Source organism: Gastrolobium bilobum, unplaced genomic scaffold (genome assembly GCF_033153095.1).
Source record: "Gastrolobium bilobum isolate Gb01-03AN ecotype WA unplaced genomic scaffold, APGP_CSIRO_Gbil_v1 utg69964, whole genome shotgun sequence".
Classification (NCBI taxonomy): Eukaryota; Viridiplantae; Streptophyta; class Magnoliopsida; order Fabales; family Fabaceae; genus Gastrolobium; species Gastrolobium bilobum.
Window position 1 is genome coordinate 17,212 of NW_026899392.1, and position 17,092 is coordinate 34,303.

The 17,092-nt window shown below is 35.5% G+C and overlaps 1 protein-coding gene across 3 annotated transcripts; it reads right to left on the minus strand.

The window, feature by feature from the left end:
- Positions 1–1,195: 1,195 nt before the first annotated feature.
- LOC133290163 (plant cysteine oxidase 4-like) lies at positions 1,196–10,017 on the minus strand. Of its 3 annotated transcripts, none has more exons than XM_061488220.1 (7): positions 9,894–10,017; positions 9,224–9,283; positions 8,977–9,120; positions 7,676–7,821; positions 7,406–7,553; positions 1,713–1,916; positions 1,196–1,571 (listed from the first exon to the last, which is right to left on the minus strand). In XM_061488220.1, the coding sequence occupies exons 3-7, from the start codon at positions 9,077–9,079 to the stop codon at positions 1,453–1,455; spliced, it is 720 nt and encodes a 239-aa protein (XP_061344204.1). In that variant the 5' UTR covers positions 9,080–9,120; positions 9,224–9,283; positions 9,894–10,017; the 3' UTR covers positions 1,196–1,452. The 3 variants fall into 3 exon arrangements, with proteins under 3 accessions (XP_061344204.1, XP_061344205.1, XP_061344206.1); XM_061488221.1 differs by having other exon boundaries at positions 9,200–9,283; XM_061488222.1 differs by lacking the exon at positions 9,224–9,283 and having other exon boundaries at positions 9,894–9,995.
- Between the last annotated feature and the right edge of the window lie 7,075 nt (positions 10,018–17,092).

Genomic DNA, 17,092 nt, shown 5'->3' on the forward strand with positions numbered 1-17,092 from the left:
AATGTCATAACCTTGTGGCATTTCAAATGCAGTCCCTTCCTAGTTCAACTATTTTTCTTTTAGGCCTATGTATATCTCTAAAGGAAAATACACAACCAACTCTTGGGCATAATTAGATTTCGAAATATTGCATTTGAAGTTGAAACAACAAGACCGCGACAAATCATGCAAGATTAGAACAATATTTCAGACCTAATTACTTTATCTAATCTCTACCCCTGGTAATATTATGACTGCAGAATGAGTACTTAGGTAAGCATGTCATTATTTCAAATTATACATGCAAAAATATTAGATACTTTGACGTGAAACTTCAGAGTGAATTGGAAGGGGTGAGCCCAAGATGCAATTGAGCATTGTTTTCTTTCTCGCATTGAAATCCATACGGTTAAATCTTATAGGCCTGCTTTTTTATTCTGATTGAGCTGATTTAAATTTTAATTTTTTCTTGTTTTATGGGAATGAAGAGCAAATGTTAGAGAATAATATAAATTATTAAAAAATATTTATCCAACACCTTAAAGTTTTGAGTTGAAATAATTTTTTACATAGTATCAGAGCTTCAGTGACCACAAAGTCACGAGTTCAATCCCTATCACTCCCCACTTTCCAGTGGAATTAAATAAAAACACAAAAGGTAAATAAAAAATTAGGTCTATACAATATCCACATTTCAAACTCAAAGAGCTCTTATGTAAAAGGGTGTGTTAGAAAATAATATAATATAAATCATTAAAAAAACTCTCACCCAACACCTTAAGATTTTTGGTTGAAATAGTTCTTTACAGCGGAAGGAATAAATTTTTAATACTACACCCACTTAAATTATGACACATAAACTTAATAGGTTTTATTAATCTCGTGATAAAAGAAATAAGTTATCTCATGTTATAGAGATAAATTTGTGAGCTCCACCACCTGAAAAAAAAAATTAAAAAAAAAAAGAAAAAGATGACACAGTTATCGAAAGATATGTAGAAAAAAAAATTATCTCATGTAGATAGAATAGTTTTTCAAACTTTATACCATAAAAAATGAAAAAGTTGTCAAAATAAACTGTGAAAATAGAGTTAAAGAAATGGGTTGTAACTGAAGTTTGTTTGCACAGTATAAACACACGACAAAGAGAAAACAAAAATGACATGATATAGTATCTAATTCTCAACAATAAACAAACAAAATTCAATAAGCCCACTCATCATGATTGAGGTCTTTTTTAAAATTCCGTAAGTATTCTACTGGATTAAGCTGAGGTCAGTGACTTAATAATAGAGACTACAATAGGGTACTGTTATGTACAAATGCCTAACTGACACTGCCAAAAGAATAAAATTATTGTATCGGCTTTTTGACAACTCCTTAACAATCAATTCCTTTTGCTGTAACCTAATGATAATTGATAAGAAGCCAAATTCTTTTTTGAAGGTAAAATACAGAAAAACAAGAAAATTTTCAAGTTCTAATAACTGGACCCCTATACAGCCCTCTCCGGATCACAAAGTCATCAGGAGGCTGAAATTCTTCCAACCAAGTCACTTCAGAAACTGTATCTCCATTCAACTCAAGATTATCTGCAATTGAAATGAATATTGATAATAATATGGTATGGTTAACAGAACACAATATTTACTGGTGAAACCAACAATTACTTGGGACACAAGCTACATACAAGGTAAACTTGAACCAGCAGCAATAGATATAAATAAGATTACCTGGAAGATCTTTCCTTTGGGATTTTCGGAAGTAAGAGCAGTGTCTCCCATGTTCTGAAGAGTAAGGTGGAGATAATATGTCAAAGATTGCACAAGGGGTTACGGCCTTGAAATAATGTATGTTTCCTCCAATGGTAGGATAAAGAACAGTTGTTGGACTTGGTGCTGTCATCTCTGTATCTTTGACAAGCTTTGCAGCTCTAGCTGTAAATAACAAATTGGTTGTGGGACAATAAAACAAAATCATTAATCATTATCTTTTCCCACATGAGGAAAAGGGAGATAAGAAATTGTAAAAGGATAAAATTTTATAAAAAAGACAGCATTTATAAAAGGAAACCTACCATGAAAGAAAAAGATGATAAACAAGTTTTCTGCGAGATAATAAAAACATTTAATTTTCATAGGGATGATGAACAACTAAATAAATTATAAACAAATAAACACTGAACGCTGCTAGCTAACACAAGACATATTAGCCCTCATTAAATAGGATTTTATGCACATTATTATTATGCTTAGCAAGATAGAAAGAAGTGGCAGCAATCTACAAATGATTTCCTAAACAGTAAAGCCAGACAATTGTCTGAGGGGAGAAGTGGAGAATAACTAGTTTCTCCTGAGCATGCAATACCACAGAAAAAGGATTTCTACATATTGACAATAGAAAGAGGAAAAAATACAGGGAAAACTGTTCCCATCGACATGTAAATACAAGCAAAATAACAACAAAGTTACATGCTTAAGTAAAATAACTCAATAATTGTAAATTGACTTAAGCAAGCACATCAAACATTTTCACCAATATAGTCATATCAAAATTTAGCTCACAAAATATTCTCCTTTTAGTGGTAAAGTTTGACATATGAGAAATTATACGATCAGTCCATTACTAGGGTATGCTAACTTGAATAATCTCTATTAAATGGTCAAAAGTGAGGGTATTACAATTATTGTTGCATCACTGTACAGCCGCAGACAAAGGAAACAACCACATAGTGAGTATTTTCCTAAATCAGACAAACTGAAGTCAAGAACTTTGCCACCGAAATATAACAGGAACTTAGATGCTAGGGCAAGCAATGGCGGAGCCACGTTGAAACCAACAAGTGCCTTGGCACTGGCTGGTTTTCAAAAATAGTTGGCTTCCTATTTATAGAACTGTGGAAATAACAGTGAACTATGAAAATAACAGCCTCCTCCATAGCTGGCTGGCCTTGGCACTGGTTGATTTTTTTTTCAGGAATTGATTTTTGGCATGGGCAAAAAAAAAATTCTGGCAAGGTCAAGCTACACTGATAAAGACCAAAAAGGTAGTTCTAGTACAAATTTCAAGATAATTAAAAGTAAAATTACCATATTAATATTAATTCCCCTATCCCCTCAGAAAGAAAAGGATAGTTACAACAAAAAAAGGTATATTAATTTGCAGTTGCATCCATGAATTCACTCGCAGCTGAAACTAATGAACCAGTGTTTATTTACATAAATGAATCACCAATTTATTTTTTCATTCTTGCGACAGTTTCAGCTTTAAACCATAAGAAATTTACTTTATGCTACTTTCAAAACTTAAATCAGTTGAGCCATCAAGCCATCAGATGTGCTAACTACAAAATTTCAACACAATTTGCGTAGTAAACCAAGTATGACTTGGCAACAGAAATGATGCAAGCAAAAGAGGTCTAGGAGGATATAAGACAGCCACCAGAAACTACAGCAACGTGAGAGGAAGAAGAAGAGAGGGAGAGAGAGAGAACACCAAACAAAGCAGTATCATATTATGGCCGCTCTAATACCATGAGGAAGAGAACAGAGATGTTTTTAATAATATGATAACAGATTGATACGGGATGTGATATAAAACAAAACGAACACCTATTTATATTAATAATTAGTATAGTACTACTAGTACAAGCCCAGCACAGTAAGACTGCAAACCTTACAAGAGTCAGATTCCTAACATAATAAGAATGCTAATAGTCTAACAAAAACTTCAGGATTTTATTGGGTTTTTAGGTAACTTAGAGGTAATTATGATAGAATCAAATTCCTTTTTTAAGATACAATATGGAATACAAAAATTCTATTCAAATTCTAACATGCATGTAAAGGGCCTGCCATGTGTAAAACTAGATAAAACTTATATTTAACAATTTCACTTATGGATATTATACCCAGGATTTTCCAAGGTTCATATTATATTCCATAATTTCTATCTAGTAATTTTTAGGTTTTATACTACATCAACAGCTAGCCCCCTTTCTAATTCCTTTCACGTTTCTGTCTAGTGTCAATTTGTAACATAGCTGAATTCAATCCAAATAGCCATGGTAAGAAGTAGAGAAGAATTGGATAAATTGATATGCCTTCAGCATATAGGTTTTTCAGAGCAAAAAGAACAAGGATTTAACAGTAATTCATTGATAAAAATTTGTATTTCTAACGAATCCTTGATAATTTTCCTTCAGACAAGCTTTCACGCTATTTATATGTTTTTACAGGAGAAAAGCATGAAAGCAAGTTAGGTTTCAGACAACTGACTCACGCGAATAGCATGAAGATCACGCTAATCGCGCCACAATCCAGGAAGGAAGGGAAAAATCCATTGTGATCCGCGCTGATGGCACGGTGGTCACGCTAACCGCGCCAGAAAGAGAAGTTTTCTTCTGGATCACCGCGCGATTAGCGTGGATCTAGCGCTAATCGCGCGGCAATGGGCCTGGTGTTTTCAGCGTGCAGATTTGGACGGAAACTGAAATTAAATCAAATCTTTTGAAGAGATTGTGACCTGATTTAGTCTTGGGTTATAAAAAGAGTCAGAAACCTAAGGAAAAAGAGACTTTTACACAGAGAAGAACACGGAGGCAGAGATCGAAGCAAGCGTTTGGAGTGAAGATTGAAGCTTTCTTCTTCTCTCAATTTTCCGGTTATTAGTTGTTTCATGAATTCTTTGGAACACTTTGTTTTGTCAGACATGAATATGTCTGGCTAATCTTTTAATATTGTGGTAAGGGTCACAACCCTTGATGTGAACCCCTTGTAGTTTGGTTAATTTTAGATTTAATTATTTCAATTGCATTTATTTTATCATGTTCTTCATCTATAATTCTTTTAGAATTGGCCACACTATTAGGATTGCGAGAGTTAGGGTTTTCAATAGGAATATTGAGATTCTAGTTCCTAACAAAAGGGTAAAATAACAGTTCATGTATGCACTAGGAATAGGCTACATGAACTGCAAACGTGGAAAATTCACTGGTTTAAAGGATTAACTTGAAAAAGGATTTCTAAGGAATTAGGATTCTAATAGGGTTAATAAAGTTAAGATCACTAAGGAATTAGGGCTTAACTAATTGATTAATAGATGGTGAATTGTTTGATCAATTGGGTAATTAAATGTAAACATTAATTAATATTACAAGGTGGGGATCGGAAAGGTGTTGGCGTCCTTTACTGCAATAGCTTTTTAAAATATTTTCTCAAAAACCTTTTATTCTAAGTTTTCAAATTTCTCTCTGAATTGTTCACAAAATATTGAATAGTTCACAATTGTTACAAACACCATTACTCTCAAACCAACTCTTGTTCATCCAATAAGAAAGGAAAAGTTAAAGTAAACTCGGTGCCTCAATCCTCGTGGGACGATATTCTTACTCATCTTTTATTACTTGGTACAATCGGTGCACTTGCCGATTTTACGCAACATAAATCATGGTGTATGTTTGAATATCTGCAATACATGCTTTCAAGCAAGAACAACAAGCAAGTCTCTCTGTCTGGAGAGTTTGTAAAGCAACCATGATTCTGTAGGCATTTTGAAATAAATTCTAGAGGACAAAACCTTTGTATATTGAAATTCCTCCAATCTAGGGTATCCAACTTGTTTAATCAAGTGGACAATAGCTAATCCAGTTCACTTTTTGAATTTCATTCAAGAAAATATTTCAGTTGGTCAATCAATAAATCATCCAACAAGTCAATGCCTGTGTGGCATATATCTATTCATTCATCAAAAAATTATAAATCTTCAGATCCATGAGCCTTCAGAATTTTAAGAAGGTATTGATATTATTGCTATAGATGCGAAGGCAAGCCCTAAAATGATGAGAGCCCCATGCACTAGACCCAGGTGACCCCTTTTTAGGTCTGTTCCATTCTGGTCCCATTCAATAACTGATTAGCCCCATTCAAGATGTTCAAATATTCAAAACATCCTTTTATATGGAGTAGAAGATTTCAAGATCTATGATCCATCCAAAACCTCAAGGATAAGTTTTGTTTGCGAGTGGAGCAGAACTGATCAGGACAAGGGAGGTATCGATTATAGTTGTATTGTATTTTTTATAATTAGAATTTCATTTTCGTAGAGCTTTTTTAGGGATTTTAGTGGGTTAATTAGGGTAATTATGGTAGAATTAAAATCATGTTAGGATGCTATTCGTATTAGGAAAATTCTAGAAGGTTGCTTACTAGCTGATCAAGTTCTTATATGCCCATAAAAGGCCATGCTATAAGTAAAATGAGATAAAAAATATTTTTGCAAGAGTATTATACAAAGGATTTTCCTTGCTTTGTGGCAAATCTAATGGTTCCTTGTAAATAATATGTTGTCTGCCAGAATTATACCCATCCCCTCTCTGATTCCTTTTGTGAATCCACCCTATATCAAAGTGCAATTGAGTGTGATATTGAATTCCTTGTAACTTATCTGATGAGGTATTGATGGAGCCTTGTTCATCCCTTGATCAATGACACAACATAAGGGAAATAGCTTATGGGTAGTTCAGTTTTCCTCAATTTAAATACATACCTTCTAATGAGACATTGAGATGCACTTCATGATACAATAGCAATATAGTTCTCACAAAGAACCATTGAGACCAATCCCAACCCAAAAACACACAATCTCCCCTCTCTAAAGTTGAATAGCATATTATTAGGCTTCGGTTACAATTATAAGGTTCCACCTACCCAGTAATATTTGATCGTTAAATTTGGGTACATAAGTAAATACGACAAACTCACCTAAAAATCATGCCTCTTGATCTCTAAATTTGGGTATATAAGTATATAAGAGAAACTCACTCCCACCCTCTTGCAAAGTTTAGTTATAAAAGACCTAAAGTTGGTGTTACTAGCATATAAAGAAAACCTAAAAACCATGCCTGTGAAATGGAAGTTCCAATTGGCTTTAACTTTTAAGGGGAGAAAAGCCTTTCTTCAAGGCTTTTACCAGAAAGGAATAGAGCAAGAATCAACGATCAAACAAGTAACTACAAATTATCCATTCTGACTACCCTTATCCATAATTTTTTAATTTACCAGACATCTAATTTGTCAGTTTACAGTTTCTACACAATTTTAGCATTGTTATTCGTGCTTTTAATAGTTGATGAGTTTTAACCAAGATCATGTACTAACATCAACAGAAGTCAGATATCATCCATTGACGTTTAAACACACCTCCTGGCTTTTCCCTTTTAGTTGGATGTGGACACAAGCTATTTTGGAGAATGATGACATAATACCATCTTGTCCTACCTCAATAAGGATGGTGCTAGTTTTCTTTGACAGAACAAAGACAATGAAGGGGTCACCACATTCAACACTTGATGCATTCCCATGCTGATACAGGAGAGTAAAAATCGGATTAAGCAACAAGAAACTAGGTAAAGCTATAAAGAACAAACCTTCAGATGGATCAGTTGGGCCGGGGAAATCGATCCAGTCATAGGATTTAACATACACTGAACCATATAGGAGCTTGCTTAAGACTGTCATTCCAGGATGATTATGAAGGGGAATAACAGATGAGGGAGGCATACAAAAAATTCCTATCTGATAAAGATAAAAATTATTAATCAAACTTCAGTAGCTATACCCAATATAAGGCCCAGATTCTATAAAAATTGCTGACAGTGAAAAAGAAATTATGTGGGGTTTTGAGAATTAATACTTACGGAGAATCTGTCAGATTCATACAAATGCAAGTATTTGATTGGTGGTGGTGGTTGATGGCTCCCATTACAGTCAAGCATTGAACCAGACCAGTTACGAACCACTTGTGCCTCCTGTTCAAGACCTACATCTGATGGCTTGATTTTTTCTGAAAAAAGATTATGTTAAAGGTTATTACAAAAATCTCAGTTGGACAGAAAAATTATTATGTAGCAAGATGAAAATCATATGATGTAGAAAATCATAAGGGAACAAAAAAGTAAGATACAGGAAGTTCACGTGTGATGGGATTGTGCATCTTAAAAGACTCATAGAATAGAACCAATGTTCAAGGAGAGACAATTAATATGTGAAATTACAATTTACACCTACATATGCATACTTGCACACAGCCCATAGAGAAGAGTATAAAACCACAAACTCTAATATTAAAAATCACATGCTTACAAAAGGATTTTGGTTAGATGTGAAAATTGTCACATCAAACCACAAGTTGTAGCACAGTTTAGGTATCTTTGATCTATCTTACAAAGTGATTGGGAGGTTGAGCAGGATTTAATACACAGGATACTAGTAGGGGGAGGTAACCAGATGACCAGTACCAAATCACATTTCAGAAGGTTTATTTTTTTTACTGTGCATTAACATATTGATAAGCAGAAAAACTAAATTAATAAATAACAAATAGAAATGAAGCTTACAACAAAAGGTTCATGTACTTTTAATTCATCCTAAAATTTAAACAGAAAATGGTGACCCTTATTTCACTCATGAAAAGAAGAGAACAAGTTCATCCAAACATTTGGAGAGAAAATCATGACTCAGTATTCAATTCTTAAGAAGAATCAAAGAAACCTTAATGACAAAACAGTCATTACTGTGCCTCCAAATTCAACCTTGAGCTGGTAACTCCTTCAAAAATACAAACCCCTAAAGTGGAGAAGAAGAACAAGAAGAGAGAGAGAAAGAGAAGGCTTAAAATTTTATAGACATAGGATACTAAAATCAATTTTTTAGACCTATCAAGTCTCACTATGTGTTTACAGTTTTTACTCATTAACAGGTATCACACGTCATGAAGAAAACACACCTATCAGTTAAAAAACAAACTAGATTGGACAAACATTTAGTGAAGAATGCTCGGCCAATGAAATCATGAGGAATAAGTCTATTTGCATGTCATTTAAATGATTATCAAAATCAAATGCTCCAAACCCTCAGAAAACAAAACTATTCGGCTTAAGACAAATGATATGCACATATAACTAAAAGTCAAAAACCAACAAGGAAAATAGCATTATACCTAACTTCTCGCGAACCTTTGCAACGGCTTCTTCTGAAACAGGTCCATCTGGAGAAAAGGATGCCTGACATAGCCTATAAAGTCTCTGTATATAATATGGCATCTTGTAAAGGTGTGATTATCTTATCTACTCAGAACAAAGCCCTGAATTCAGCACAGTGATAGCACCTTGTAAGCAGGTTATAGATTGCAATAGGGACTGGATATACAATTGGATAATAACTGTATTTTAGTCTCAGAATCAAACCAACGGTAATGAATCTGAATAGTTGTAGATGATCCCTCCCAGCTAATCTAATTTATGGGCCTATTGAACAAGAAAAGAGCCATAGCAGAGCCAAAAACAAATGAGTTTTACTTCATACATAGATATCACAAAGTCTAATAGCAAATCACTACGTGATCTAAATGTAGACATTAGGGTAGCCCACGATTCATTCCAAAACATTAAGATTCAATTGCATTTTTCTTTATAATTTCCCTAAATATACATCCACAGAAACAACAACAAAAAAAGGATCCATTTTTTTACACAAAGTAACTAACCCCACAAGCTTTGCACAGATAAAAAGTAAATCCCTTCATTCTCTTTTCTTCCACTCAACAAAATATATGCTACAAAATCGAATGTGATATTTCAAGAATAAAGCGCTCATTTTTTTTTTTCAAAAGAAGCATAGGATACATTGCAAAACTGAGGAAAGGTTTACAAAACAACAGTAAACAAAAAAAAAAAATGGAAAATAGAGACTGACCCAATAAAAGAGGTGAACTGAAAAAGCGTACAAACACATAAAAAAGAAGTATTGGATGCGAACCACAAATGGGGTACTACGAGATTCCAACAACAACAACAAAAAATGGGCAAAAGGGCGAGGCATAAAATAGATGGAAGTTGCAGAGAGAGAGAACAGTACCTGGGAAACCCATCACTGAGGGAAGAAGAAGGTTTCTTGGGTATGGTGCATAAGTAGATGAAGATTGAAGAGGTTGAAGTAAGTAAGGGATTCGCTACAAAGTAAAAAACGAGGAAGAGAAGATGAAAGAGAAGAAGAAGGTGAAAAACAATAAAGAGGCCCAAGGAAAATCTTCAATACGTCATCACACAGTTTTTGTTGTTTCTCTTTTGTTTTTGTTTTTTTTAATTGGGAAAAACAAGTATATATTATAGTACAATTATCTTGTCATGCTATAGAGATAATAAGTGTGGGGTCTATCATATTTAAAATAAAAAAAAAATACAGTATAAATATTAATATATGTGTAAAAAATTTTGCATTTGTCATGTTGCATGACAAATACAAAACCCTTTATAATTTTGGGGGTAAAGGTTCATAACTTTTCTATGATTTTAGAGCTGGTTTTGAACTCTAGCTGTAGCTTAGCTTGGCTTCACTTTTTTACTTTTTTTTATTTTTCTATCTTTTATGGGTTTTATTAATCTCATTTTACATAAGATTAATTTTATGTTGTAGAGAAAAAATAGGTGGGTCCCACCATTACAAGAAAAAAAAAAGATGAGATGTGAAAATCAAAGTAAGAAAACGTGAGATATGTTATCTTATGCAAAAGGAAAATAATATTTTTCATCTTTTATAGGTTCTATTTTTGTCTTGGTTACCCTTCAAATTTCTACTTCTGATTATTTCAAATAATAAAATTGAATAAAAAAAATTAGAGAGAATATTAGATCATGTTTATGTTTGGTTCCAAATAAATACCCGCATCTAAAAGCTGGATTGAGTTTTACCAAAACAAAAAAAAAAAAGCTGGATTGAGGCCTCGAAATTTGAAAAAGTGACGCGAATATGAATGTGATACTTTCTAGATTTATTTAAGTTAGTTCAATAACATTATATTGATTTTTTTTCCGTAATCATTTACTCTATATTAGCGAAATTATTTGCTTTTAAGAAATCATGTCAATAATTTAGAATAAAGTAAGTAATAACAAAATATTTTTATGAGCATATCGTGCTCGGCATTATTAATTGTATAACATTTCGGTTATATTCCTCATGAGGCACACGCACTATTGTTTATTTGAGTTTCAAGCTTGGTTTCATATTTTCGGCATGCTTATATAAGTTTGAACAGCCGCTAATGGTATAATCATTTTGTGGTAAGCTAAAAAGGGCAGGCTACGGTCTCAGCTTTATACACGTGACTGGGCTTGTTCGACTTCTTCGACAAAAGCCCACAATATTTGCCATTGGTGACAGTTGAAAACCCAGTCCCTTATACCATTTGGGACAAAAAAAGAAAAAAAAGTGTTTTTTTTTTTTTTTGTAAATAAAGAGGGACTAAGCCCCAGAAACAGAAAGAAATTACAAATCAGAAACTAACAAGCTAGACATATTTCTAGCATCAGCAACTATAAGTTCCATCAACTGAGGAGGAGGATCTTTAAAAATCTTGAAATGGAGATTATTAGTCTGCCCAGCTTTAGCTAACCAATGAGCACATTTGTTGTTTTCTCTCTTGGTATGAACAAGATGAATAGTCCAATCTGCTTTTAACCATAATCTCAATCTGCTAGTGACTTGAGAGTCCCTAGGATCTTCATGCTGCTCCTTTAACATCTGGATGGCTTGGCTAGAATCACATTCTGGCTCTATTCTTTTTAATCCTGTTCCCCAAAGCAGTTCCAAACCTTTCAGTAATCCCCATAATTCTGCATCAAGAGGATTGCAGGAACCTAAATTACAATAGAAGCTTCCCAAAAAGGATCCATTGTGATCTCTTAATATACCACCACAACTAGCTTTTTTCATGCCACTAGAAGAAGCTCCATCACAATTCAACTTAACCCACCCTTGCTTGGGGGCTGTCCAAACGCTATCGTTGGAATCACCACGGCGCTGATAAATTCGGGCTTGCAGAATCTGTTGGACAAACATCCAAATTGAAGCCTGTGATTGCTCATCATGACAGAAATGATCTTCATGGATCTCCAAATTTCTCCACTTCCACAAAAACCAACAAGTAGTAAAGAAAATATCCCTCGAGTCCTTCACTTTATTGGAGTACCACATGTTATCGATATTTAAAGTCAACCAATCCTGCAAATTCGAATTCATAAAGGAATTGGGTATCGAACCTGTAAACCAAGATTGCCAAATTTTCCTAGCATGTCTACAATCACGAAGAACATGAATAATAGTTTCCTCATGATTTGGACAACTGGGACAGACATTTGAACCTCCGCTCCACTTACTGGTTCTGCTACGTACTGAAAGTTTAGCAAGCAAAGTCATCCACATAAACACTTTCACTCGTTCTGGTCCATTCCACGACCAAACTTTTTTCCATAAGCTAGTGTGAACATCTGCTGGGAAGTTCATAAGATTACAGTAAGCGACTTTAACCAAAGAAGTTGAGTGATGATTATTGATCCAAACTAATCTATCCTCCCCATTCCTTGGAATAAGCCTGAGATGATTTGTTACTGCATCAGCCAAATCTGACTCCAGAAATTGATGAACAACTTCAAGACGGAAACCATCATCCACCATGTAATCTGCAATTGATTTCTGACTCTCCTCCCACGGCACCTGATTGCTCGACAACTGCTGCAAATTTTCCTCCCATCTCAACCAGTTATCAGTCCAAAGCTTTAGTTCAGAACCATCTGTTATTTCCCATCTAAGACCAGCAAGGAAATTACTCCAACATTTAGCAAGATCACGCCAAAGTTTAGAGTCATATGATTTTGCCTTTATACCTCTCCTTAAGTCTTGACCTCTACCATACTTGGCTACTAAAATCTTAACCCATAAATCATCTTTCTTAGTTAACACCTTCCACGCCAGTTTATGAATATAAGCTTCATTTTGGAGTCGAAGGTTAATTATTCCCAAACCACCTCTATCTTTGGGTTTATACATTTGATCCTAAGCTACTAAATTAGCCCGCCTTCTGCTATCCTGATCTCCCCAAATGAAAGCCCTTTGTATCTGCTCAATTTCATCACAAAACGTTACTGGTAAAAGACCATTCTGCATATGGAAAGAAGGGATTGCAGCAATGACCGATTTCACCAAAGTAACTCGACCAGCAAAAGAAAGACAATGGCTTTTCCAACCATCCAGTTTTGAACGTATCCTATCCTTGATAGCTCCATAGTCTGCTTTAATATATCTCCCTTGTTTAACAATAGAGCCTAAATATCTGCCCATTCTGTTGACAATCCTTGTAGCAACTTGAGTATCAGTATTCGGGGAAAAATAAATCAAAGATTTATTTGCACTAACACTTTGCCCCGACATCTCACAAAAGAGATTAATACAATCCATAATCACCTTAGCTTGCTCCATATCTGCTTCCGCAAAGAGAATGATATCATCTGCAAATAAAAGGTGGGATACACTCGGCCCTCTTCTGCAGACTCTAATAGGCTTCCACGAACCCATAGTCACTTTTTCAGCGATCAAGTGGAAAAGCTTCTCAACACACAACACAAAAATATAAGGAGATATTGGATCCCCTTGACGAATTCCTCTCTGAGGAACTATGCAATCCGAAGCCACACCATTTATCAAGACCCTCGAACGATTAGAAATTATAGAAGCCATTATAACATCAATCATCCAATCAGGAAACTGAACTTCAATAAGCACTTTATAGATAAAACTCCAACTGAGTTTATCATAAGCTTTTTCAAGGTCCAGTTTGATTGCCATTGTACCTTTCTTTCCTTTTACTCTCCCCATAGAATGAACCAGCTCCTTTGCTACTATAATATTATCTTGAAGCTGACGATTTGGCACGAAGCTAGCTTGGTAAGGAGAAACTAAATTCTCCATTGTAAGCTTAAGCCTATCCACAATGATCTTGCTCATATCCTTATAAATGACATTACACAAAGAAATATGCCTGAATTGAGAAACATACATTGGCTTAGGAACTTTGGGGATCAAAGTGATCAGAGTACCGTTGACTTCCTCAATGCTGGAAGGGTTTTCTGCATAATACTTGATATCTCTCCAAATCTGTTCACCAATAAATTCCCAGTTCTTTTTGTAGAATGCCGCGGTATAGCCATCCTCCCCTGGAGCTTTCGAATCTTTCATAGAAAAGAAAGCTCGTCTGACTTCATCTTTTGAAATTGGAGCACCTAAGTTAACAACAGTCTCATCGTCCACCTTTGGCCAAAGAGTCTGGACCCAAGGACGATCATGGTTTTCTTCAGAAAATAGTTTAGAGAAGTAAGCATTTATTACCCGTGCAATGTTGTGATCTTCTCTAATCAAGTTTCCAGCATCATCTTTCAACTCCAAGATCTTGCTCCTTCTACGTCTAACAATTGTTTTCGTATGATAGTACTTTGTATTCCTATCTCCTTAAGCTATCCAAGTAGCACGAGACTTTTCAAACCACAAAAGTTCCTCCTGTTCTAAAACTTGTTCAAGTTCACCCCTTATCTTGCCTTCAATCTTTTCCAAATGGCTTTTATTCTGCTCAGAAATTGCCCTCTGGATACCTTCAAGCCTACCAATCAACCTGTTCTTCTTATGATGGATATTACCAAACACATCTTTATTCCACTGCTTAATAAGAGGAGTGAAATCACGAAGACTATCAACTGTTCTTTGATCCTGACGCCAGTTTTCCTTGATGAAATTATTAAAAAATTGATGATCCAACCAAAAAGAATGAAAACGGAAAGGGCGTTCCACCCCATCAACTTTGCTTGGCTCTAAGGTAATAAGGATAGGATTATGGTCACTGTTAATACGAGGAAGCACTCGAACCTGGCCTTCATGAAACATCAACCTCCATTCAGCATTGCTACAAGCTCGATCTAAACGTTTAAAGACTCTATCTAAATGAAGAAATCTTGGTCCTCGCCATGTAAATTTAGAACCTATTCCTTCAAGATCAATCATCTTTATATCAGTTAGAAGAGAAGCAAATTTATTACATCTGCTAGTATCAACTGGAGCACCACCACGTTTCTCACTTGGAAAGGCAATTTCATTAAAATCACCTGCAATTAACCAAGGAACCGAGATATCTTCTGATAACTGAAGTAAATCATCCCAAAGTCTCTTCCGAATTTCTTCTCTAGGACTTGCATAGATAACAGTATAAAGAAAAGCTTGATGATCTGCCAATGTAACACGAACATGAATAAATTGATGGGTCTGTTTTAATGCTTGAACCTGACACCTATCATTATTCCATAGTAACCAAAGACCTCCCGTAAATCCATGAGCATCCTCCACTATTGAATTATTAAAACCCAGCTTTTTTATTATCTGTTTTGCTTTTGAACCACTTACTCGAGGTTCAAGAATAGCTGCCACCTCAATCTTATGCCTTCGAACCATCATTTGAAACGTTGATTTGAAGCACTTTTTAGTCGCCCCGCGGCAATTCCATGTAACTAAAGACATTAATCAATGGTAATTTGGCAGGATTGTGGGTCCACTGCCATCCCATTGTCATTGCACTGAGTTTCAGATTCTGAAATCATCTCCACCTCAATATTGAGCTTATGGTTTATTGGGATATGCTTTCCTTTATCTCCACTTGGATCAGGCGCTTTTGGTTGGGACAAGCCATGATCTAAGCCGTTGATATTTTGACCATCCTTATCCACCTCCATTTGATAACAATCTTTGTTATAATCAGCAACAGTACTCCTAGCCACCATGGAATCTCCACCGCTTTTACCTCCAATGTCCTTACTATTATGAATCGCAACTTGCCTCCTCAAGTTCGTTGTATTATTGTTTGAGGTACCTCTGTCAACTATCTTCCCATTTATTTGATTTTCTTTTTCATGACCTGTCGTAATCCCACTTAACGTAAATCGGTTGGGGTGTTCCTGTAATTCAACATTAGGACGGCTTCTAGGGTTTCTGTGTTTGGACCCTTGAGATGTACTAATATCAATATTAACAAGAGGGCCCACCATATTGACGTCATTTATAACAGCATCCGGATTAGTCGCTGGGATATCATGAGTAATATCATCTTCATTAGAGCCCATTAAAGCAGCGTAACGGGAATTTGATTGATTATCAATCATAACCGGCTGATTTGATTGCGGTTGATTACTCCCTTGATTACTTCATTGATTATTCCCTTGATTACTCCCTTGATTACTCCCTTGCCCTTGATTACGCCTTGATTCCCTTCGAACCGGTTCCTGCTTCCTGTTGTCCGCCATTGGAGTTTGAATTTTTGATCGACGTTGACGTTGCACCACCATCCAAGGACCTAATCCATTTTTCTGAAACTCAGCCTCATCTTTTTTCCCGTCTTGATTTTGCTGATTATCCTTTCCTTCAACTGGTATCTCAGGACAACAATCTTTACTATGTCCATAGCGCCCACAATGAAAACAAATAAGGCCTAAACCTTCATATTCTATCTGTTTAGTTGCTCCGTCCAACACATATTCACCCTTCAAAGGCTGAGCAAGATCCAGTTCCACGCAAATTCGAGCAAACTGTCATCTTACATGCTCATTAGTTGTCTTATCGATCTTCAACATTTTACCTAGCCAGTTACCAATACGGCGGAAAAAGGCTTCATCATAATACTCCAGTGGGATACCCGGTAATCGCACCCAAGCTGCAATCTTCATCACACTTGCAGCATTTGGTCTAAAAGCTGGCTCCCAACGTCGGAGTGATAAATAATGGCCTAAAATAATCCAAGGACCACCATTTAGAGCAAAAAGAAGATCATCTTTGTTGCTAAATTGCACCACATAGAATCCATTACCTACATCTGTAACGTTAATCTTTCCAGCTCTAGCCCATAGTATTTCAATCTTCTTTTTCATGAAAGCCACTCCTGTATTCCTTCCAAGTAGTTTTACAATGAGAGCTTTTTCCCAAACCTTCAGCATTCTTGTTCTTGCTTTTCTAGTACAACCAAAATGAGAGTTCTACCATCTTCCTCTGTCCACATTTTAATCCCACCATTCACATCCTCTTCCTCCGCAGGTGCACTTTGATCAACATTTTCTTCCAAATTCCAATCCATTCCTTCCCAGTCATCTGTTTCACCATTGTGTTGCATGAGCATCTCTCGCCAAGTCATCTTTTTATTACCGTCGTCAACCATCCAAGATTCATGTCTAGGAACCCTAGACTGTGAT